The 23,347-nt window shown below is 41.0% G+C and overlaps 1 protein-coding gene across 1 annotated transcript in view; it reads left to right on the plus strand.

The window, feature by feature from the left end:
• The window catches only part of glra1 (glycine receptor, alpha 1), a 118,122-nt gene that overhangs the window by 85,346 nt on the left and 9,429 nt on the right, over window positions 1–23,347 (plus strand). Inside the window, exons 9-10 of the mRNA XM_073487207.1 lie at window positions 7,724–7,938; window positions 12,106–12,252. Of these exons, the coding sequence (XP_073343308.1) occupies window positions 7,724–7,938; window positions 12,106–12,252 (362 nt within the window). The remainder of the gene's footprint in view (window positions 1–7,723; window positions 7,939–12,105; window positions 12,253–23,347) is intronic.

Genomic DNA, 23,347 nt, shown 5'->3' on the forward strand with positions numbered 1-23,347 from the left:
TCAAACATACAACATTTTTCCCCAAAATACTGTGACTTTATCCTCAAAATCTCAGATTGTTGAGTTACCCTCACTTACATTATGTCCCATCCAACATCCACTGAACAGGAAACACATCCCCAACTCCAAAACACCAAACCACTGGTCAGTGTGTGTGTGTGTGTGTGTGTGTGTGTGTGTGTGTGTGTGTGTGTGTGTGTGTGTGTGTGTGTGTGTGTGTGTGTGTGTGTGTGTGTGTGTGTGTGTGTGTGTGTGCGTGCGTGCGTGTGTGTGTGTGTGCAGGAGGATGATTAGTTCTGATTCGGAGCCATCACTCACACAGAGGTTGACGTCTGCTGTCACCTCTGAGGAGATGAACGATCCACCTCCAGACAGAGAGCCTTGACACGACTCAGCACCGCCACACACACACACACACACACACACACACACACACACAAGCATTAGCAACACACACATCTATATCCTCTTGCACGCACAGATATGCAAATACACACACAGTCCTGCGTAGCAGAGACAATGAAGTGATAATCCACAGCTTAGCTTTATAAACAAATGTAAGTCAGTTTCCTCTCAGAGTCCATCTCACGACATGGATGCTTCCTTTTATGGTATTTCCTGTTTGAATAAATGAAGCTGTCCTACCACATGAGAAATTATGCATTGATCATCTAATAGCTTCAACCTTGTTATATTATCCTGCCATTTTTTGCAACAAAAAAAAAGAGATACTGATTTTGAGAAACTTGGCTGGAACAAAAATTAAAAGAATAGATTAAAAACTTTAAGATACATGAAACAATTTTCACCAAAAATTCCACAACAAGCTGACAGACACGGAGGCCAGGCTCTTCAATGAAACTGCTTTTGGTTATTTGATTAAATGCACACTTATGAGGGGGTTTGCATTACTGAATACTAACTAAGGCAGTTTGTGCATAACTGCTAAATTATTGGCATGTATTTTGGTTGTGTGGTTGTTAATTTGGTCATTTAGTTGGTTGCTTGCTTGCTCGGTTGGTTGCTCGGTTGGTTGGTTGGTTGGTTGGTTGGTTGGTTGGTTGGTTGGTTGGAGAATTAAAAATGCATGTGCATATGTTTTAAGAGCTTTTTTATTTTAATTTACATTGTGCTCAGTAATTCATTTTCTAATTAAACTGTGTTTAATTAATTGACTCAAACTAAGTGTTTTCTCTGCAAAGCTAGTTGCTATGGACTTGAAGGGAAGTGGATGTATGGAAGAGGTTGTCGGTGGAGGGTCAATATGAAGCATATAGTGAGTTTATTATGGCTGAATCAGATTGGAAACGTGCCGTAAAAAACAAAACTATGAGCTAAAAGAAGCTGAAACGCTCTAAAGAGCCTCTGCAGGTCAAACCTGTCTGATCTTCTTCTCTTCTTTCTTTCCTCAGTAGAAGAGATGCTTTTTCTCATCTCATCTCCGGCCTGTTACTCTCCAGCCATGCTGCTGCTCTGTGACTGCAGTGTACGTTTATGGGCATGTGTGCAGTTGTGTGTGTGTGTGTGTGTGTGTGTGTGTGTGTGTGTGTGTGCGCACGCGCGTGTGTGTGTTAGTGTGCGTTGTTGAGCGTGCACAAGCCTCGCTGCTTCCCAATCAAGCATTAAGAGGGAATTAAGGTGTCGTTTTTCCAGATTTATTAGCTGCAGTCTATTGTGACTCCAAGAAAGAGAGAGCATTTCCCTGAATGTCTCTCTCTCTCTCTCTCTCTCTCTCTCTCTCTTTCATTTCTTTCCATCGCTCCATCCACCTAACACACACGCACACACACACACACACAAAGGAAAAGCCCTGTTTAAAATACTAATTATGGTTTCTGCTGCATTGCAGGGTGCTTTTGTTTTCTGGCTGGTGATATGTTTGAAGTGTGTTTGATACATGCATTTCTGAAGCCGTCGTCCAACCTAAGCCAACATTTATATTCTAAATTAAATTATTGTGTTACTGAGGTGGCTCGGTCTGGGAGTGTGTTTTCAACAGACACAACTGAATGATCGTAGAAATATTATAGGAATACGACAGGCGGCAGTGTGTCTATATGATCTTCTCGCTCTTCCGCAGCTACATGTTGCTAATTGTCACTTTGATCATGGAGGTAAAAGTGATGAAACTATTCCACATACAGCGTATACTTCAACTGATTTATCTCTGTGGATAAAATACATTTTGTTGCTGACCCTTCCTATAGACGTACATCAATTAGCTTTCTACTCCTCCTAACTGGGGGCATGTTGACAGCCATCTACTGTATAATACACCGACTGTGGATAAGTGCCTCATACATCCCCACTTCAAAATATCCGAACTATCCCTTTAAATTTGATGCACATATACATACACCAACAGTAGATTTAAAGGACACTGTACACATACATCCGGTAACCATTGGGTACAAGCCAGAAAGTGACATAAGTATGTGTAGTATTGAATTCAGGACGCACACACAGACACACACACACACTGCAGTGTTAAGTCCGGTACACACAAACACACACACAGACTCTGCCCCCACAGTGAGATAGGGGCCCGGCTGAATAATTTCAATCTTCTTATCAGATGGAAAATATGGACAGCACTTAAAAGCTCTGAAGTGTATCACAGCTATAAATCAAGTCCAACTTCATCGACTCGCCTCCTCCTCCTCTTCCTCTCTTCCTCCTTCTGCTGCTGCTGCCATCATTTTCTCCCTCCTTCCTTCCTCCTGTCTGTCTTATCTTTTCCTCCTCATCCCTCCTTCCTCTCACTATCACATTCCCCCCTCTCCCCTCCTCTCCTCTCCTCCCCCCCTCCTCTCCTCCCCCCCTCCTCTCCTCTCCTCTCCTCTCCTCTCCTCTTCTCTCCCCCCCTCCTCTCCTCTCCTCTCCCCCCCCTCCCCCCTCTCCTCTCCTCTCCTCTCCCCCCTCTCCTCTCCCTCTCCTCTCCCCTCCCCGCCTCTCCTCTCCTCTCCCCTCCTCTCTCCTCTCCTCTCCTCTCCTCTCCTCTCCTCTCCTCTCCTCTCCTCTCATCTCCCCTCCTCTCCTCTCCTCTCTCTCCTCTCCTCTCCTCTCCCTCCCTCTCCTCTCCTCTCATCTCCCCTCCTCTCCTCTCCTCTCCTCTTCTCTCATCTCCCCTCCTCTCCTCCCTCTCTCTCTCCCCCTCCCTCCTCCTCTTCTCTCCTCTCCTCTCCTCTCATCTCCCCTCCTCTCCTCTCCTCTCCTCTCCTCTCATCTCCCCTCCTCTCCTCTCCTCTCCTCTCCTCTCCTCTCCTCTCCTCTCCTCTCCTCTCCTCTCCTCTCCTCTCCTCTCCTCTCCTCTCCTCTCCAGTCATTTAGGGTTAACTCTAATTGATGAGGCTGCCTTCCATTGATCTCCTTTGATTAAATGGATCGTCGGCCATCTTGCTCTCTGGCTCTCTTGTGGTTTATTATGAGACCCGGCATGCTCATTACATTACAGAGAGAGAAGAAGAGACATTTGTTACTGTTGCTGCTTTTACTGCAATGTAAATAAGACCTCTGCAGTGTGTGTTAATTTAATTATCTTCGTTGCAGATCTTCGTTTTTGTGCAGAAAATGCCAGTTATTGTGTTCGTTTACATCCCGTTGCATGAGAACGGCGTTTTCTCGAAAAACATTTAACATTTAATAATTTAAAACTTTGATTTTCATCCAGACCTGTTCAGCACAAGAATCAATTCAAGAATCTATTAAACTAAAACAAAGCATGTGTTGCCTTTAGCAGTGATAGATTTTGGGTAAGAAAGACTGTAAAAACAGCACCACCTACAGAAACTCAAACTATCAGCAGAAAGGAAAGACTAAGAAATGAGTAGTAGAGGCTTAAATACATTTTAAAAACTGGGCCCTTGTAGATTTTTGCCTACACGATATACTATATGTTGCATATATTAGTAAAGCTTGAGCAGAAAGCCCAGGAGAGAGAGGTGGAACTGCTGCCTCCGTTCCTCCTAATCTCTCTCTCCTCCCCTCTTACAGCAACATGCTGCGAGCGTAAACATCCACTGCTTCTTTCCCTTCAGAGCCACACAAGGACTAACGCCGCTCCTGGCAGACTACAACAGGCAGCTGTACATCACCACACTTTCAACTGCAACAACACAGTGTGTGCAGTGGATACTGACATAAGAAAGCAATACATTCAAGTTAAAGGAAGGTGACACCCAGCTAAAAAAGTTCAAGTTGATGTATTTGTCAAAAGACAGAGACAGAAACAGCTGACTTGGTGTCTGAACTCACAATGAGGCGATGAAAAAAAGGCACTCAGTAGAAGGTCTTGAAGGCAACCTGTTTTTTTGTTCAGGTGTAGTATGAGGAGGAATCTCTTCCACAAAAGGCTGGATTGTGCCCTATTTTATGAGGAGAAGCGAGAGGGACAGAAGCGAGAGGGACAAATGTCAGTAATGCACTTGCCGGCACAGAGCTGCTCCCTGTGAGCGCTACTGTTCAAAATGACTGCACGATGACTCTTGGCACAAGCTTAACAAAGCAAATTCTTGGGCTTGAAGTTTCATTCTTGACATTGAAAACAGCAGCTTGACCAAAACCAAATCCTGAAACACAGACTGAGGTGAACAAAACCCTGAGGGAACATTTCCAGTTAGACAGTCTCATCAAGCCTAAATAATACTCAATAACAATATTATCATGATATCTATACAACATTTGAGATGGAGACAGTGTTTACACAATATTATCATGTGTATTATTAACATGATATTAAAAAAATCATTTTTTAATATCATAATTATTGGTATATTGAGACACCCCTCCGTCTTTCTAGGATGAATTCCTACCTATGTTCCTACCTTCCTACATGATGTCAAGGCGCATCATCCTGATTCAGCCATGATGGTGATGTTTTTTTTAAATCAGTCTGCAAAACGTAGGTCAGGTCACCATGGGCCATTATAATGTATGTCCAGGATTTAAGGTTCTAATCTCGCAATTTAATGATTATACAAACGTGCTTCATGCTTTTAGGACAACAATCTGAACCAATCTGAATGTGATGCAACAGCTGCATTTCCAGTCCCTGGAACAAATGTTCGAGAAACTAAAAGGTTCTTTCTGCCTCTTGTTGTCTGTAAAGATTAAACAGATTAGTCTGCTGGCTTATGAAACATATGACATCTGAAATTCTGGTACTTCGTAGCCTCCCTGTGATAGTGTTTGTCCTTGTTTTCCTCCTGAGAAGTGGTTTAGAAATTGCTCCTCGACCTGTGAGACACTACAAGACAGCCTTCTGCTGACAGGACGACTGCTGATTGGACTCTTTTGCAAATTCTGTATTAGTGATGAAGTTGCATTTCTATCTGTCAGGGGACTAAGCTTGATGTGTTGATCTTCTGACGGTGTGGTCACTTTGGCTCTGCCTGATCGTGCTTTGGATGCATGGATTACTAAAACGTTCAACTATTTTCTGAATGGACAAACTTTCCGATTATTTCCAGGTTTATGTAACAAAATGATATATTTCAACTGCAAAAAAAATCTACACACTACATGTGTAGATATTTACAACACCTAAAATCTGTACAGTGTTACAGAATTACTTTAATACCACTCTGAGTCAGATAAGGAAACTCTTGACTTTTGCACTAGTGTTACGTCCACAGTATACTTACAAAGAAACAAATAAAGATGTTTCTCATTTATAATTCAGCAGCATCACAGGGAGGAAGAGGCGATAACTTCACCTTTTTCTGTGGTGTCTTCACGGTGCTACACACTCCTCTAAACCACCGTTCAGACACTCTGCGACAGGCTGTTACTGCAACAAGTAACTGGCAGCATAAATCCCCAAACACCTCCTGCGTTTGTTTTCAAATATTTAACATGTTTGGGTTTCATTTGATATTCAGCAAAGCCGAGCATTTGTGTCTCTCTGATTTTCCGCTCGTGATTTACACTTTGGCTTAGTGTGAGCGCTGAAGGAAGATGACATTTTGTCTCAAAGCTGTCAACTTTGCCTTCAGTCCCTCTATGATTCCCTCCCCAGCTTATCCTCCTTTTTACTGCCAGTCCAACAACTCTTCCCGTCTCTGGTCTCTCACTCCTCGTCGTCTTTTAATTTACCCCATCTGTCTCATCTATTCCACCTGTGTTTCCCGGAGACAGTGTTTAGATAATGTGCATGTTCAGATGGAGATAATAGTGAATTCAGAAACACTCCTCACTGCAAATGGGAGCTGCATCGCCTCGGGGAAACTGATGAAAGAACATTTTGCTTTTAAGTAGTTTAAACATCGACAAGCATTATCATTTCTTTTTCCTGGAACCAACCTCTTGTGCTCGTTGTACTGCAAATTCATTTCCAAATGAGATATTCATGTTGAAAAACAGGACACCTACTGAGACAAAATGACTGGCTCCATGAATACATAAGTGAGTGGTGAATATCTGTGAAGCAGTAAGTATCATGAGCCTTCTCGTTACGAAATAATAACCTTTATGGAGGGCAGCAGTCATACTGTTCCTTTAAAATGCTGAACATCAGAGTAGACTTAAATAAAAAGGAATAATGGGAGTTTTTTTCTTTCATCGTGAACCCTGATTTGCTTTTAACTTTTTTTTAGACATAAATCTTTCAGGCTCAGAATTTATAGTTAAGACGACAGCAGCTCCTCCTCTGTCACAGTTTATGATTCATTCCTTCAGACAGATGACAGTGATCTTTCTGAACTTGACTGAGTGAACTCTTGAAGGGACAGAAGCTGATGTTTGTTTACTCAAGTGTTCATTCTTTTGTGAAATCTGCGTCATTGTCATTAAAGTCATTAAAAAAATGTCCAAGTTTTGTACTTAAAGTATCCCAGATGTTACCAACAATGTTCAAGCTAGAGAAATACACAAGTTTACTCAAGGTAACGGTGCATTTCATCAAGTCATCTGTCGCTATAACTTCAAGGAGAGGATGAGGGAAGATGCCGGGGAATGAAACTAAATTAAACGTGAATAAAACTCAAACATTACCTCGTCCGTGAACATTTGTGTCTGAGTCACATCAGAAAGATTTTCATCACCACTGCTGGTTTATTAATTTTGAGTTCATCGCCCACATGCGATTGAGTTTGACGTGGGATCATTTGTGTTTATTCGCCCCAAACAGCAAAATTACCCTAACCCTTTACTGTACATTAGCTGTAAACTAACAAGCAGCGTTTGTCATTCACTGAACCCAGCACTCAGCAGAGACTCTGGTTCTGATCTGATGTGACTCCAGATGTTTATTCCTCCAGGAGGTCTGGATCTGCACTGACTCTCTCCTCCAGAGCCGGCTAGCCTTTTGTTCTGTTTTGATAGAGACACCTAGCAGCATAAATTACATATTGCGCAAAATTACACACACACCATACACACACCCCACTTTCTGAGCTTATTATGTAGTTCTTAATGCAATTTTCTGCTCTGGTGTTCATAAGGTCCATTACCAAACAGAGATAAATCACACTTTAATGGCTTCCAGCGAAAAATGTGTTAACCAGAGTTTAGATTACCAGAATCTCATTCTCACAGTAATAATCGTTTTTCTATCTTTTTCTAATCTGTCTTTTTCTCACATCCCCCTCACACCTGGATTCCTTTTTTCCCTCAAACGCAACAAAGTCTTCCTGCTGTTTTTATCTCTGTCCCTTTCCTCCTCTTGTCTGCCACCAAATTGCTCCTCTTTAATAGAAAATCTTCTTTATTCTCCCTCCTCCTCCAGGTAAATTCACCTGTATCGAGGCTCGTTTCCACCTGGAGCGTCAGATGGGCTACTACCTGATCCAGATGTACATCCCCTCGCTGCTCATCGTCATCCTCTCCTGGGTTTCCTTCTGGATCAACATGGATGCCGCGCCCGCCAGGGTCGGTCTGGGCATCACAACTGTGCTGACCATGACCACGCAGAGCTCCGGTTCCAGAGCCTCACTGCCCAAGGTGAGGACGTGTGTGTGTGTGAGATTTAGGTGAAATATGGTGGAAAGAGGTAACGTATGTCTCACATTTGCAAAGAAAGAAAGACCTCATGGTATTTTCTTGATATAAAGATATGGGAAATATACTTTCAAATAGATTTTCAAGCTTTCAGATGGGTCAGTTTGACCTGCAACATAACAGAAGGGTTAAAACAAGCAGAAATAAAGACAAATAGAGGGATTTATAGAAAAAAGAAGAAACAGTGGAACAAAGGGAACAGAGGAAAGGGGAGGAATAGAAAAAGATATTTTTCTATTTCTCCCCCTTTCCTCTGACAAATGTATACATTGACAAATGTATTCTAGAGTGAAAGGGAAAGGGCAGAAAGGAGGCAGACAGATGGAGGGATGAGGGAGAAAAGTGGAGGGCAGTAGAAGAATGAAACAGAGACGTTCAACAGACGAAGTTCACAGAAACAAAGAGGAGAAAAATAACTTCTAACAACCGAGGAATCTTTTCCTGCGAGGGATTTTCAGATTAAGGAAAAGAAAAACGGCCGGACTTTGCGTGAGCCAGTAGGATTGTATAATTATGTCCAGGGAAGCTGTAATCCCCAACACACAAACACACACAAACACACGCACACACACACACACACACACACACTGTGTTTGTTGACATTAGGTGCTTCATGCGCTCTAAAAATTGAACAAGTGAACCATGATTCCTCTGCAGTTCAGCTGTCACAATAATGATCACACAGCACAGCTGAGCTTAGGTGTGCATACTGCTCACTCACACACGCACATCTGTGTGTGCGTGTGTGTGTGTGTGTGATTGATAGCAGACACACACACCTAAACACACATCTCTTTTCACATGCCATTGAGGAGGGCTGCAGCGAGGCGAGAAAGGAGACAGGACGTAAAAGAAGAGGAGACGAGGACCAAGAGGAGATTATTGGAAATGTGTGATTTGTGTCTGTTTGAGACATTTTCAGGAAAGCAGATGATGTTAATGTTGAATGGTTAACAAACCAGAAAGCGGATGCAGGTTGCCAAAATGTATGAACAGGTGTAAAAAAAAAACACGTCGTTAGCCAAAAGTCAAGTTCATTTTACTTAAATAGGCCAAACTCACAGGCAGCTTTACAATACAGTATGTACAGTTTACAATACCTTCAGTCCTTCTCTCTTCCTCATTTTTCCAAATGCCCAACCAGTCACCAAACCAGTCAGGCTGTTACCCAGTCAGTCAGCTGATCAGTGGTCCAGTCAGTCAGTATCTGTGGCTGCTGCCGCCTCCTCTGTGTTCTTCTTCTCTGCACATTGTCCTGTGAAGCGTGAGGTCATTAACACCTCCCAAGCTGCAGTTCAGCCGCCCGCTGCTGGTCAGTTTGTCTGTCTCTCAGCTTCATACAGGTCCGGACCAGGCAGGTAAGAGCTGGGCCTCTCTACAGCTCGGTTGGCCTACATTCAATGGTTACATGTTGTTAGTTTGACTACCGTTGCTGTTAATCTGACTCGTTTCTCACACTAACCATCATTTTAAGATAAACCCAAACTCACAAATCAAGAATCTATTTAATCTTCTCTTTCATTTTTGACTTTTAAGAGCATTTTTGTGTCCAAACTAAAGACAAAAAGCTTATTTAATCTTATTTCTGATTGTCAATGTCGCTACAGAAAGTTCTGAAGCTCCAAATTGGCAGTAAAACAAAAAGGACACCAGTAAATAGTGTTGAGAGACATAATGCCCACTAATTTGGTGTACCCGCTCTCCCTCCGTCTGCTTCACTTACTTCACTTAATGGTTTACGTTCCTGGAATGCCTTTCAACCAGCGTTTAGAAAGGGATGTAGTCTATGCTCAGGTTTTCCAGGAAGGAAAGGGGGCATTCATGGCTTCATGGAAATTAACTGCTTCAAAATGACTCCAAATAACACGTACAGCATCCGACATCGACTGCAACATGTTGTCACTTCCAAATCATCAAGGTGGTCAGTGGCCATAAGCTTCAAGGTTTGGGGCCACGTAATATGTATCATCTAGTTAGACTTTTAAAATAAAGCTTGCTAACAAACAGTTTCCAGGTTTAGTTTAGGAAAAGATCATACTTTGGGCTAAAATAACTACGTTAACTCACGGTACTTATGTAACTTAAGCTACAGCACTTACTTAGCAGCACTTAACTAACTTATGTAACATAACAAACAAAACAAACCACTCTTAACTCTTGGACGCAAACCCTACTGTCTGCAGGGAAAGTCCGGTTTATGACATGTCCAACCCAAGCCCCCAGGATGAGCACCAGACTCTGAAGCCAATTAAACGTAGTAGTCAAACCATGTGATTACAACGTCACATGATGCACATAGACTTTTCCCCATAAGCTTACACACAGGTGTAAATGGTGGATACATGATTTGAACCACAACCCTCGCAAAATGACTTTGATCCATTCAGGGCCCGATAACATTTGGAAAGTCTAGAAGAGCCACACAAATGAATCAGTTAGTCAGGGGCTAAACTTGAAGTTAGCCAGCTAGGCCAGTGGATATCTCTTGTGCCACTATTCTCAAACTACGGTACGCATCCACTGGTGGTTGGAAGGTCCTAATTTCAAATGAAAATATTTAAACTGAAATGTAATTTCAAATAGATTTAATCTTTTATGTAATATTCTTGTTTCAGCCTGCTACATAGTCATGTTCTAAATGTTGCATGCATGTCATCCATGATTAGTTAAGAACTAAACTGAAACTGATAAGGCAAGACAGTACGGAGGTAAAATGAAAGATTAAAAAACACTAAAAACGTGGCTTCAAATGGGAATTATCATAAAGAGAAGTGCAGAGAATATTTGCTGGCTACTTAAGCAGTGTCGCTACAGCGTCCACTGCACCTGCTGATGTTAGCAACAAACGGCGAAAAACAGTAAGGAGATATGAGTCAATGTCAGTCATAATGCCGGTACTTGTAGAGCCTCATATTTTCTGAGGTGGTGCACGGTGTGAAAAGTTTGAGAAACACTGAACTAGGGCAAAGCTATATGGGCCCAACAATGCAAACTTTCTTGCCTTCATGCGCCACAGAGTAGCTTTCACAGGAATGAACAAGGCTCTGCCTCCAACGCTGTATCCAGTTCTCATAAGATCTTTTCTTTTCTTGCTCTTTACACAACTTCACTCGAGGGGCGTTTCAAGACATGATGCTAGAGGCGTCAGCATCAAACTTCGAAGTGAAGGGCCACTGACCAGGCTGCTGGACGGGCTGGTAGTGAGAACAGGTTGCATTGGCCTGGAGCATCATTCTCCTAAACATTTTTTTCTGTTTGTATATAAAGGTTTTCATTTCAAGGTAGATGACAGCTTGGGGAAAAAAATAAGATAAGGCCCTTTTCTGTGTGCAAAAAGCTGCTCATTCTTAACTTCTCACACAGAGGCACAATGCTCCGGCTTCCTAAACGTCTCTAAAATCTGTCAACTTGGTTAATGTAAGAATCCTCTCTGTTATTCTTCTGCTTCTCTCTCTCTGTTCCTCTCTCTCTGCCTGGATGACCATCAAACCAAGTGAACCAGTTGACCGTTCAGGCCTCAGCGGCTCTCAGCAGCTCTAGGGGGGAAATCAGTCGGGCATTCGAAGATAAATGTTTCCATAAGCATCCGACTCGCCACAAACGAGCACGAATCACAACAAGGCCGAGCGGCGACGATAAGCATTGTGTGTTTGTGAAAGTGATCTGAAGTCATAGTTTAATTGGATTTTAAACAGCTGATTGTGGGTTTTTCTCCCTCTGCGACAGAGCAGGGATCTCCCTCTCAGGCTTCTACAGTGTAATTGCGTGTGGAGATGAAGAGTTGTAATGACAGGCCGGGGTGAATGCACTTGAATAATGGTACTTGGCAGGCAGATAGCAATCAGACAATGATCCAACCAGACTTCATTTAGCCCCTTATTATCTGGACAGTCCTTACCCCGTCCATCCTGCATCACACCACACTCTTTGTACGGAAAAGCTGCTGACGTTTTACTTGTTTTGTGTGCTGATTTTTACATTTTTAATTTACTTTTGTCCACTCAGTTTAACCCTTAACATCTGGATTAGCCCGCAGCTGACCAGCCATACATCTGCCTCACCATGTACGCTGATGATACTCAGTCGAACCCCTCTCTCGCCTCTCCGCAGGTGTCCTACGTAAAAGCCATCGATATCTGGATGGCCGTCTGTCTGCTCTTCGTGTTCTCCGCCCTGCTGGAGTACGCCGCCGTCAACTTCATCGCCCGCCAACACAAGGAGCTGCTGCGCTTCAGACGGAGGCGACGACACATGAAGGTGAATACTCTCTCTCTCACATCTGTGGTGGAATTAAACATTTACATCCACATTTACATTTTTCTTTCCTTTAATCTTTCCATCAGATCTGTTTTTTTAATGTGGTGCATCAACAGAGATATCAGCTGAAGTAATAACTGAGTTGTGTTCAGAAATGAGATGAAAGAGAGCAGCTGTTGGTGCTTTTTAAAGAGTAAAACGTGACTTAAGGATTTGACAAAGTTAAATTTGTCCCAAACTGATAAATACCATTTCTGAATCAAACTCTTCAGTACTGCTGATCCACATTCTTCTATATCTGTCCTTTAAACCCTTGAGCTGTGTTAAGGGGAGACGCTACAGGTGATAGGGTACAACATTTAATTCATAGATTGCTTACATTAATACTAATCATTTTGGTATTCCAAGTTTTCTGAAATTTCGTCTTTAAAAATGCAAACGAGGCATCATCTAGTTAAAAATGCACCAATTTGTCAACCCACTCACCAGAAAGATGTTGGCAACGTACATTTCTGCAAAACTACAGATATCTTGAAACTTTACATTTTTCTTTATGTTGCAACTTTACATTTTTTTAGGTTAAATTTTCACCTGGATTTTGAGACAACACTGTGCTTATGGTCTGGTTAGGTTTAGGCACAAACACTACTTGGTTAGAGTTAGGAAAAGATCATATTTTGGCTTAAAATACAAGTTTTGTAACCACAAACATGGCTGATGATGTCCCGACTTCCTGTCAAAACATAATTATTTTCTCACCACAAACACGGTGTCACGCTTACAAATGTTGAAATCAAAGTCTCTCTCTGGCTTGACAGCCTTGTTGACTATAACTCCACCTCCAGACATGACAGTCAGGTCATTAACATGTAATGTGAATGTGATATGGCACATCTTATTGAAATGTCAATATGGTCAAGATATCTGTGGTTTGCAGAAGCGTTAAGTGCCAACATTTTATCCTGGCGACTGTGTTGAGTTTTCATATATTTTCAGAACATAAATCTGAACATTGAATGAAGCCAGGTTCAAGCTTCTTGTTTCATGTTGTTGACATATTAGAGTCAAAGATTTTCACAGAGGGAATTTTGGATATATCTTTTAATCACTCCATGAATAAGAAAATACTGTCAATAGCATAAAAATGTAATTTTCGCCATGTTGTAAGGAATACAATGATCTATAACTCAGTAATAATTTATGAACATTGCCCTGTTAGTTTGATGTAAGTTCTGCTGAAGTGGAGATTTCTGAATATTCAGAGTCTGAGAAAAAGCTAATTTTCAGGTAAAAAATTTAATTAATAGATATCACCATGGAACTTCCCCAGTGCAAAGATGTCCAAACTGAAATATAAACTTAGATAAATATCTAAATGTGGGTTTTGGGTGTTTTCTTTTCTCTTGAAGACATGTTATAGTAGAAAAATCTAAAAATTGACCGGTATAAGAAGCGTTTTCACCTGTAGTGTCCCGCCTTAAAAGAAAGGCTCTTTAAGAAGCAGCAGTAACCAGATGAACTCAGTTTTCCAATGGTCAAACACAAAGCCAGTCCACATGTGTCTCCAACATCCAAACAGAAGAGAAACAAACAGTTTAACAGCACAAAGGTGTTTTGTTTTTAAGGCATGAGAAGAACTCCTCTGCTGCTGTTCAGCCTTGTGCGAACAATAAAATAACACATATGAGCGTGTTAGGTGGTCGTTGAGGTGATGTTTGGCACTGTAAACACTAGAATGCAGTTTGGATGAAAATCCCCGCTCTCCTCTGTCCTCGGGCCCTCTGAAAAATTCACTCTGTTTGATATTAGCTTTGTGCAGAAACACAGTGCATCAATATTTCATGGGAGGAGCATTGAGCATGATTAAAAGCTGCGCCGGGGAGCAAACAGACGAGGCTCGTAATGGATTCACAATGTAGAAGAGGAGAAAAAAAACAAAGAAGTTTTCCCTCTGCGCTGAAACTTTTGTTTATGGAAATGCATTGTTCACACGAAACAGCAATGAGAACATTACAGTCTTTTTAAGGAGGTGTGTTGTGACTGTGTGTTGTGACTGTGCTTGTCACTGAGAATGTGTGTGACTGATTTTTTACTCTCTGCAACATGATTAATGTGCTGTGAGTCTCTTATTTTTATTATATTTTTGACATAATAATATTCCAACGTCAACATCCTGTCAGAAACGCTTAAATATTTTCAAAAAACCTTTCAGCTTTAAAAGAAAACATTTAATGGCACTCAACCAGGTCCAATTCGTAGACGTTCTTGAGCTTTCACATACTGCATAATGATTTATGTCATCATACAACACAGGGTTGAAATACTGAAATGAGAGTTTGTAGTTCTTTCATGCTACACAAACACATGTATTGTTAGTTATGTATTTACACATATACACGTAAACACCCAGGAAATAATTCTGTAGCGCATTTCTTTAATTTACGTCAAGGTGAATGTAAACAGCAGCAACAAGATGGTGATGATAAAATGGTTGGCATCTTCATATCAAGTCTGACATCTTTGACAGCCAAGCAGTGGAGTGCAACAGCTTGATCCGGATGTTGTGGTGGAGACAGGTCTCTGATTTCCCGTTGCTTGGCCAGCTGAGTCTCATTTGTCCATTTCACTTTCCTCCAACCACACATTAGATATAAACAGCCTTAAATCCAGACTGGATTAGCATGGCTCTTGTCCCGACTCTCTTGATCTCCTCCTTGGGACGATCCGGCTGGTCAGGTTGGACGGTTGTTAGCCAAATTCAAAACACCCACTTCCTTTTCCAATTCTGATGAATGTATTTCTAAGAAAAAACAAAGTAAAATTTGAAGAAGCTTCTGGACGCTGCATCTTCATGTAATGCCATTAATCAGCGCAATCAGAGTTTGGCCAATTATTGTGTGGAAATGTACATTTTCAAAGTTTATTCTTGACCTTGGAAGCAGATCATGTAATATGATTGAAAGTCCCAGAGAGGTCATTAAATGGACCTTGTCCGGACATCTCATTACAAATATTTAGTTGTTTTAAACTCACAAATGTTGAAACACCGCCTTGAACAGTCCATGTGTGGATGTGTTTGTGAATTTGTTCGTGTCTTTGCACTGTATTAAAAATAATGCTTCAACCCGTTAATTTGGCCACCGTTGAAGGAAAAAAAATCAGTGTTTGAACATAGATAACCACATCAACAACCTTTGTTTTTCTTTGTTTTGACATCACTGTTAAGTCCAAAACAAATCAACATTTTTTTTTATTAACGCTCCGCGTCTCCGAGCTGAAGAAGACTGCTTCTGATGAAATGAAGATAAAGTGGAGAACTGAAAATATGTCAGTTTGTTTAATTTCTTAGAACTGCTTTGGATATATTTAGTAGAAATGACAAAGCACGATGTCGATGTTTCCCTGGAGGATTGTTGAGACGTATCAGGGTTTGTTTTTTTTCTCTCCCTCTACTTTCTTTGGTTGGTTTTGTCTTTGAAGCATTTAATCAATCACTTCTATCTGTCCGGTTGGATTTATCAGTCCCAGGCTGCTGTATTGAATAAGGAGTAAAGCTGTCTGGCCTGCGGGGGAATATTGAAGTGCTGGTTGATTGTGAAATTGCTGGTTTGTGTGTTTGTGTGGGTGGAGGGCAGAAAACGCAAACACACTCAAGAAAGTGCAACAATGAGCCTGCAGTACACAATCTGTACAGTCCTCCTTTTGTGTGTGTGTGTGTGTGTGTGTGTGTGTGTGTGTGTGTGTGTGTGTGTGTGTGTGTGTGTGTGTGTGTGTGTGTGTGAGTGTGTGAGGGAGGAGGGAGATTGTATCTATAGAGCCGGTGAGCATGCATGAGTGCGTTCACGAGTGCTGTCGTGCAGTTGGGTGTTGTAGGGCATGTGTTCGTGCCTGCCGTGACTCGAGCTGCTTGATTGAGTTTGACACGTTTTAGTGTGTGTGAGCATGTTCGTGTGTTTCTGTATTTATGAGGTTCTCGTGTCCTTGTAAGGTGGCGAGGTGTCAAGTGTTGCCCAGTGACGACAATGTTGCCAGAGGTCCAGTGTTTCAGGATCAGGTTTAGGTTGTTAGCGGTGAAGGTCGTCTTTTTTTGATAGATTTAGGAACGATTAGAGTCAAAGGTGACGTCCTCATATTGTTTGTTTTCTCTGACTAATAATCCTAAATCTATGGGAAAAAACAAAAATCTACACTTATTTGAAGATGTTGTTGTTCCTTTCTTGCAAACCAGATTAAAGAGGCTCTACGTAAAAAGTTGTAATAATTGTCATGTATTTGTCGTTTTTTTCATTAGCCATATATGTGAACGGATTGTAATGACCTTCCCCATCTCTCTCGGTTGCCTATACAAGCCTGTGGACGATCTGTGGAAGTTGTTTTAGTGCTGCTGGACTGTGGATTTCTGTGTGAAGGACTCTGGTCGGATCCAGTGTATGTGACTTCATGTACGTTCTCGAGCATCTTGTCTCAGTGCCTCTCTCCACTGACAGGGAGCAACAGTAGCTAACTGTAGTTTATAAATGGAGTCTGAGAACATCATCTTACGACCGGCTTCCAGCACATCACAGAAGTCTCACAGAGCCCCTTTAAATTGTATGTTTCATTGTATCATATTCACAAGATTCCTAAGGAGGTTACTGGGGAAGTGATATTGGGTGATACTTCGGGGGCTTGGCGGAACTTGTGTAACTAACAAAGTATCATAATAACTGACACGCCTGCATTTTCAAGGCTTTAGAAGCGTTAGTTAGGTGGGTTAAGCAATAATAATAGTGTCAGTAGTATTCACTGGATAAAGTTGCTAACCTAGATCTTCATGAATGAACGGTATGTCGCACCAATCACTCTAAAAGAAAGGATTTGCTTCTTGTTACCATGGAAAGCGCTGTTTCCAGTTGGACGTGCCAGAAGTCACGTTCATAATGTGCGCAAGGTATCATGGGGGCTGGGAATTATTTAAATAAACATGTCTAAAACAAAACACCTGTCATATCATGTTCAGATTGCATATAGGCTGACGTCCTTATCCTGAGGTGAAGGGGATGGTGGTTACCGTGACAGTTAGACCACTGTTGGAAACCACTTTGAGGTCACCGTTCTCGTCCCATTTCAACTGACAAAGCTGTGAGTTTTTGGTGAGATGTCGGGACGTCTTTCTGGCAACAAAACTGGCATTTTAAGCCAAAACAGGATCTTTTCCAAACCCTAACCAAGTGATTTTTTCCCACATCCTAACCAGGCCTTAAGCACAGCATTGTCGCAACATTAGACTGAAAATTTGAATTTAAAGAAAAGTAAAGTTTCAACATGTGTGTGGTTTGCAGAAACATTTGCACAGTTGCGTATTTTGTGCCACCAAATTAAATTTAAAGTCATTCTCACTTGGACGTTCAGAGTTGAGATGAACAGATCAAAACCTGCTGTTTGTAAATGTGTGAAAGTTCAGGTGAGTTTAACATCCTTCCAGGCTCGGTAAATAAAGGCAGAGAGGGGAAGAGGAATCAGGGAGTTGAGTGGAGTTTGTGCGGAAAAGATATGTAAAAAATAAAAAAAACATAAATCCTAAATCCTGTTGTTGTAATCCCCAATCCCCTGAGCTGTGATGGTAGGTGAAGAGGTAGATTAGCGGTCCAGCTGCCGCTGCACTTTCAGGTGAATCAGACATTAACCCTGACGGCCTCGTTCCCTCGCTCGCTCTGTTTGTATACCTCCCTCGATGTGTCTCGACCCTCTCTCGCCCCAGCACTAGGAGCAGAGAGAGCGAGAGGACCGCGGGCTCAGGGTTGACCCACATCTGGAACACGGAACCTTGTCTCTGTTGCACAGTTTATTTCTGCTCGCATGACAAAAGCAGGAGGTGAATTTAGGCCGTCGACCTGTTATGTCATTTGAGTTGTGTTAATGAAGGAGCTCGTCTGTTCATTCGAGGTCAATATCTCACAGATGATAGCTTTTTTCTTACTGAGGAGTCTTTATCAGTGTGTTTTCACTTTATATCACAAAAATCAGTGAATTCAGGATTCTTACACAGCACAGATTTGTTTTAGACGGGGAGTTTTTTTCTGTCATGTTGTGGTGAAGTTAGAATTAAACCCGAGCTGTGTTTTTTATGTTTTATCTCCTTCATTACCTGTGTCTGATGGTTTTTTCCTGTCTCGAGGTGAAGTTAGGTGACACCCTGTGATTTATTCATTCGGATTTTTATATCCATAACATGTAGCTGAAAGCAAATGTATGTGAATACACACTTAACCAGTTACTTCTGCCTTTTCACACCGGAGCCACACATGTTAAAATATACATGTGCTCATAGCACTGTCAGGTAATTTGATAAAAGCAGCAGCCAAATAATAGAGATGTTAGTGAAACGGGAAGCTTCCCCTAATGAAGCATGAACATTTAATGATAAAGCTCTTCATCAGGGGAATCAGATACAGAGAGGAAAAGTGTGGTGAAAGGAATCAAATATATTACACTGTGAGAAATACAAAAGTCGATGTATAAAAGGTTTTAATATTTGTATACTGTTCCAGTGTGCATCACTAGTAATTTCCATAAAACTGCAGCCGCTGCAAGAGTAAATAAACCCACACAGGTATTTTTTTTGTTTGTTTGTTTGCTTTTTAAATGCGATAAAAAAAAGATGGTAGTGCTTTGTATTGTATGTTTACCTTCTGGGATCCAACGTTCTCCAAAAATGTGTTCAAAACTTTTATTATATTTTGAAAGGCAGACATTAAATAAATATGTAATTATTTATTTAGCTCACTGAAACAAAACAGCAGAAACATGACAATAAAAGAAAAGAAGCAGATTGTGCAGGTGAGATTATAAAAGACTTCTAGAAGGAATCTCACCTCAATAAGCAATACAAGCAAATACAAAAGTCATGTCATCCACAAAAATTTAAATAAGGGACTCAGATCCTTAACTCAAGTAAAACTTGTAACACTACTGTAAAAATGCTCAATTATAAATAAACATGTTCAAAAATTTTAAAAGTATCACAAGCAAAATATACTTGAAGTATCAAAAGTAAAAGTTTTTAAAGTAACGCTGCTCACTATGAAGGATGGTAGCTACTTTCATAGTATTTCATTGTTACCTGTGTGTTCATCACAGTGATGGAATGTAACTAACTACATTTACTCAAGTACTGTACTTAAGTACAATTATGAGGTACTATTTTCATTTTCTGCTTCATTATACTTCCACTTCACTACATTTTGAAGGGAAATATTGTAGTTTTTACTCCATTACATTTATTTGATAACTTTAGTTACTTGTTACTTTAGTTACTTGTTACTTTGTAGATTACATTTTTAGTGAAATTATTAGAATCAGAAAAATGCAGAATATTGGATCTGATACCGGTTTACTTTTTATACTTATTATATTATATATATAAAAAACTTTTGACACGTATGTTTAAAATCGTGATCTTATTTTTAAGACTTTTGCTCAAGTACTTAAACACGTTGTATTTACTGTTATTCGAGAATTATTACTAATTAATTATTACAATTTTTACAACACTGAATCAATATCATTGATCCATTAGTATGTAGGCAGGATTTCAATTATTCGATTACTTTACGGACCTTTATGGGTAGATTAATAATACATGAGTAGTAATAATTCATATTTCATAATCTCATCACATGCTTTTGTACAAAAAGATCATTATCTGAAAAATAACCGATACCTCTATCCATCAAATAAATGACTTTAAGTAAAAGCACAAAAGTCATGGACTAGAAGTATAAAGAAGGATAAATGGAGGTACTTCTTACTTCCCACCACGGGTGAGCAGACTTGACAGATACAACACATTAAGGAGCTTTTCTTTTTTTCTAGTAGAAATCTCTGCAAAACTAAAAGAACTTCTGAGGACACTCCGAAAACACAGAGAGGAATTTTAAAGTATTTGCATTTGAAGCAGGATTTTGCCGACAGGGTTGCATAATTTGTTCCAAACGTAGGAATCATTCAAGAGTGTGAGGCTGTTTGAAATTCAGCTCTGCAGGTCTTTTTACTCTGTTTCAGCACAATAAAATACACTGAAGAATAAAATTCATTATTAAGAGCATGAGCACCCTCAATGAGATCATCACCATTAATCCCAACTGCTCTGCTGTGAAATAAATCCTGTGAATGGTGAAGCCCCATTGACACACAGTAGGAGAGAGAGAGAGAGAGAGAGAGAGAGAGAGAGAGAGAGGCAGTCCGTTGGCGTCTCACGTTCTTAATTAACCTCTCTGGCCAGTCCTTCTAATGTGAGCCTAATGTGATCCACAGCCCTCCATTACGGCTCAGAGAGGGCTATCAGTCAGGTTTCAGCCCGCTGCGGAGGAAACTGTCACTGCTGGCCTGGAGCTCATGTAAACTACCCAGCAGAGGCAGCCAGGGAGCCGGCTCAGTCCTCCTTCTCCAAAAATAAAGGAGAATGTGGAGAGGAAGGCAGCGGAAGCACACGAGAAACTGTGACAATGAATTATTACTTTTTATAGAACCAGAGGAATTACAGTCAAATTTACATTTTCAACTTTACATCCAATGCCAACATTCAAGTAGTGTGGCTGTGAATGGACAATGATACATCATTTCAAAGACCTGCGATTGATGTTTGTTTGTTCTGACGTAACCAGAATCTTTGCAGAACATCCACCACTTACATTACATTATTCATTTGGCAGACACAAGTTACATACAAATGAGGTTCAATTAAAGCCGCAGTCGATAGAAGAGAAGCTTTTGAGCTTAAGTGCCTCGACATGTCACCTGACACACATGGAACAAGGCTGCAGGTGCATCAAGTAACACATGAGTGCATGGCAATTTACTTTTTTAAGAGAGAGAAAGAGCACATAAGGTGAGTAAGAGTCAGGACAGGTAGGTCTTCAAGCAAATTTTGAAGACACAGAAGGATTCTGTTGAACAAATCGAGTGTTAACCACACTATCTTACCATGTGTCATTGTAATGCCAGATGTTGCTGAAGAAGTCATTTTGACTGCAGAACCAAATCACCATTTTTTCAATGTATTTATTTTTGTTCTTTTAAAGTCAGAGGTTTTATTCTGATGCACCTGTCAGGTGTGCAGGAACTTTTACTGTGCAAAGAGAGCCAGGATCCAGAGATAGTATGTTCAGATAACTCTGAGATCCTCTAAAGAGTAATGATCATTTCTGATGCATATTCTGAGTTTTGTTGATATTTGGTCAAATCAGGTCATGAGGACATATACTAGGATAAGGTATACATCTTCTTTTTGTCATGTATGTGGTCCAAATATGACCTAATTTCTACACTATCTGGGATGACATGAACTCCAGATTCTAGCAGAATAAAATTGGGAGTTGGACAGTCTCTTCTGAAATCTGTGACTCTCATGATCACACAGTATCACGATGGATATCATCATATTTGGATCCTTTCTTGGAATATTCAGGCAACAGTTTTTCTGGATTCTAGGGGATTTTGTAGTAATTTCACCAAAAGTTATTGAAAAAAAGGTTGTGATTGGATGTTAAAAAAAAGAGTACCAGAGATCAGAACCAGAGATCAGTAAATGAAAGTTACCCGTAGTGTAACCAAAACCTAAAATCTAACAGCACATAACTTTAATTTTTCTACACACCATCAACAAAGAAAGATGGCTTGACAACAACCAGTGTGTTCAGCACCAAAGGTGTGACGGACACAGACACGTATCCAGGTGTTCGCTGTTGTAGCAGCTTCTGCATGAATAAAGGTTTGGTGTTGGACTGCAGGAGGATAGATGTAGATTTCACTCGCAATTACTCTTAAATTTTCTGTTTTGTAGCTCAGTTTTTTTTTCTTTAGAAATGTTGAGAACGTCTTGCTGCTAGCTGCTCTTCTCAAAGTCTAATGTATTTTAAATCAATCTTTAGTGTCTCGTGCATAACATTTAATAAGTCAAGCCAACCAGGAGATGTGGTCCGGTCCAGATTCATGTGCATTTCGATCAGGATCCAGACCTTTGTTGCACTATTAAATATATACTGTACGTCTGTCAGGAATGTATTTTGTTACAACATTAATACCCTGAATGCCGCAATCCCTATGCACGAGGATTATTTCTCATGATTGACCCATTACCACAGTTTGTGTGCTGTCTGAAAGTTTTCTTCAACAAGAAAGAAAAAATATAAACAGGAGAAAGCGAACTGTTAAAGCATCTGTTTTAGCATTAACAAGGACAAACTGTACAGAAAAGGTTGGGCCTATTTTATGGGAATCAGCAGTATGGTTAGCACACATCTTCAATTCTGTATGCAAATTGTGTGAGGATGGTTGGATGTATTGGATAAGAGCGATACATCGCCTGGAGGGATTTGTTTACTGTGATTGTGGTGCAGCTGAGTACAGTCAGAAGTCTCTATAATCTGAGAGAAGAATGTCCTCGAGGGTTTTTACAGCTTTTATGCAACGTTACCATGTATGTGAGCTGCTTTAAAGAGTTCTTTGAAGCAGCGAGGGCACAGATATACAGTAAGACTGGAAGGAAACTAGCAGGATAGGTCAGCTAGTTCTGTGATTTCTGGGAGCAGTAGTCAAGCTTTTTTTAAAATGATTTCAGCCCAGTTGCAGAGCCTTTTGACTGATCTGATTGCTTGGCTGGAATTTGCTGTATCTCTGCTCTGACATGAACACTGTGCTGCACTCGGACTCGTCTTTCTGTGTTGGAGGTGAAGCTGTCGTTGCGGTGCAGGTAGCTGCTGCAGCAGCAGCAGCAGCAGCAGTAGTCCCAGTTGTGCTGATTTCTGTGGTTTCTACCCTGATGCTTTATTGATTCGTTAGTGACACTGATAGTCCAGAGAGAAAGAGTGGGAGCAATCGGACTGAGGCTACCTGCTTCGGAAGGCTGTCTAATTAGAAAGACAGAGCGAGGGGGCATCAAGTAGATGGATACCGCAGCCCTGTGAGAGGGGAGAGAGGAGAGAGGCTCCTCTGAGCATCCAGGCAGAGTGACATCGCCCCCTGCTGGGGGAGAGAGACCACTGCAGAGGGATCAGATCAATAGCGCCACTCATCCTTGAAGGAGAGGCCCGCCTGGCAGCAGCTCGCTTGTTTA

This window comes from Pagrus major, chromosome 18 (genome assembly GCF_040436345.1).
Source record: "Pagrus major chromosome 18, Pma_NU_1.0".
In the NCBI taxonomy this organism is placed as follows: Eukaryota; Metazoa; Chordata; class Actinopteri; order Spariformes; family Sparidae; genus Pagrus; species Pagrus major.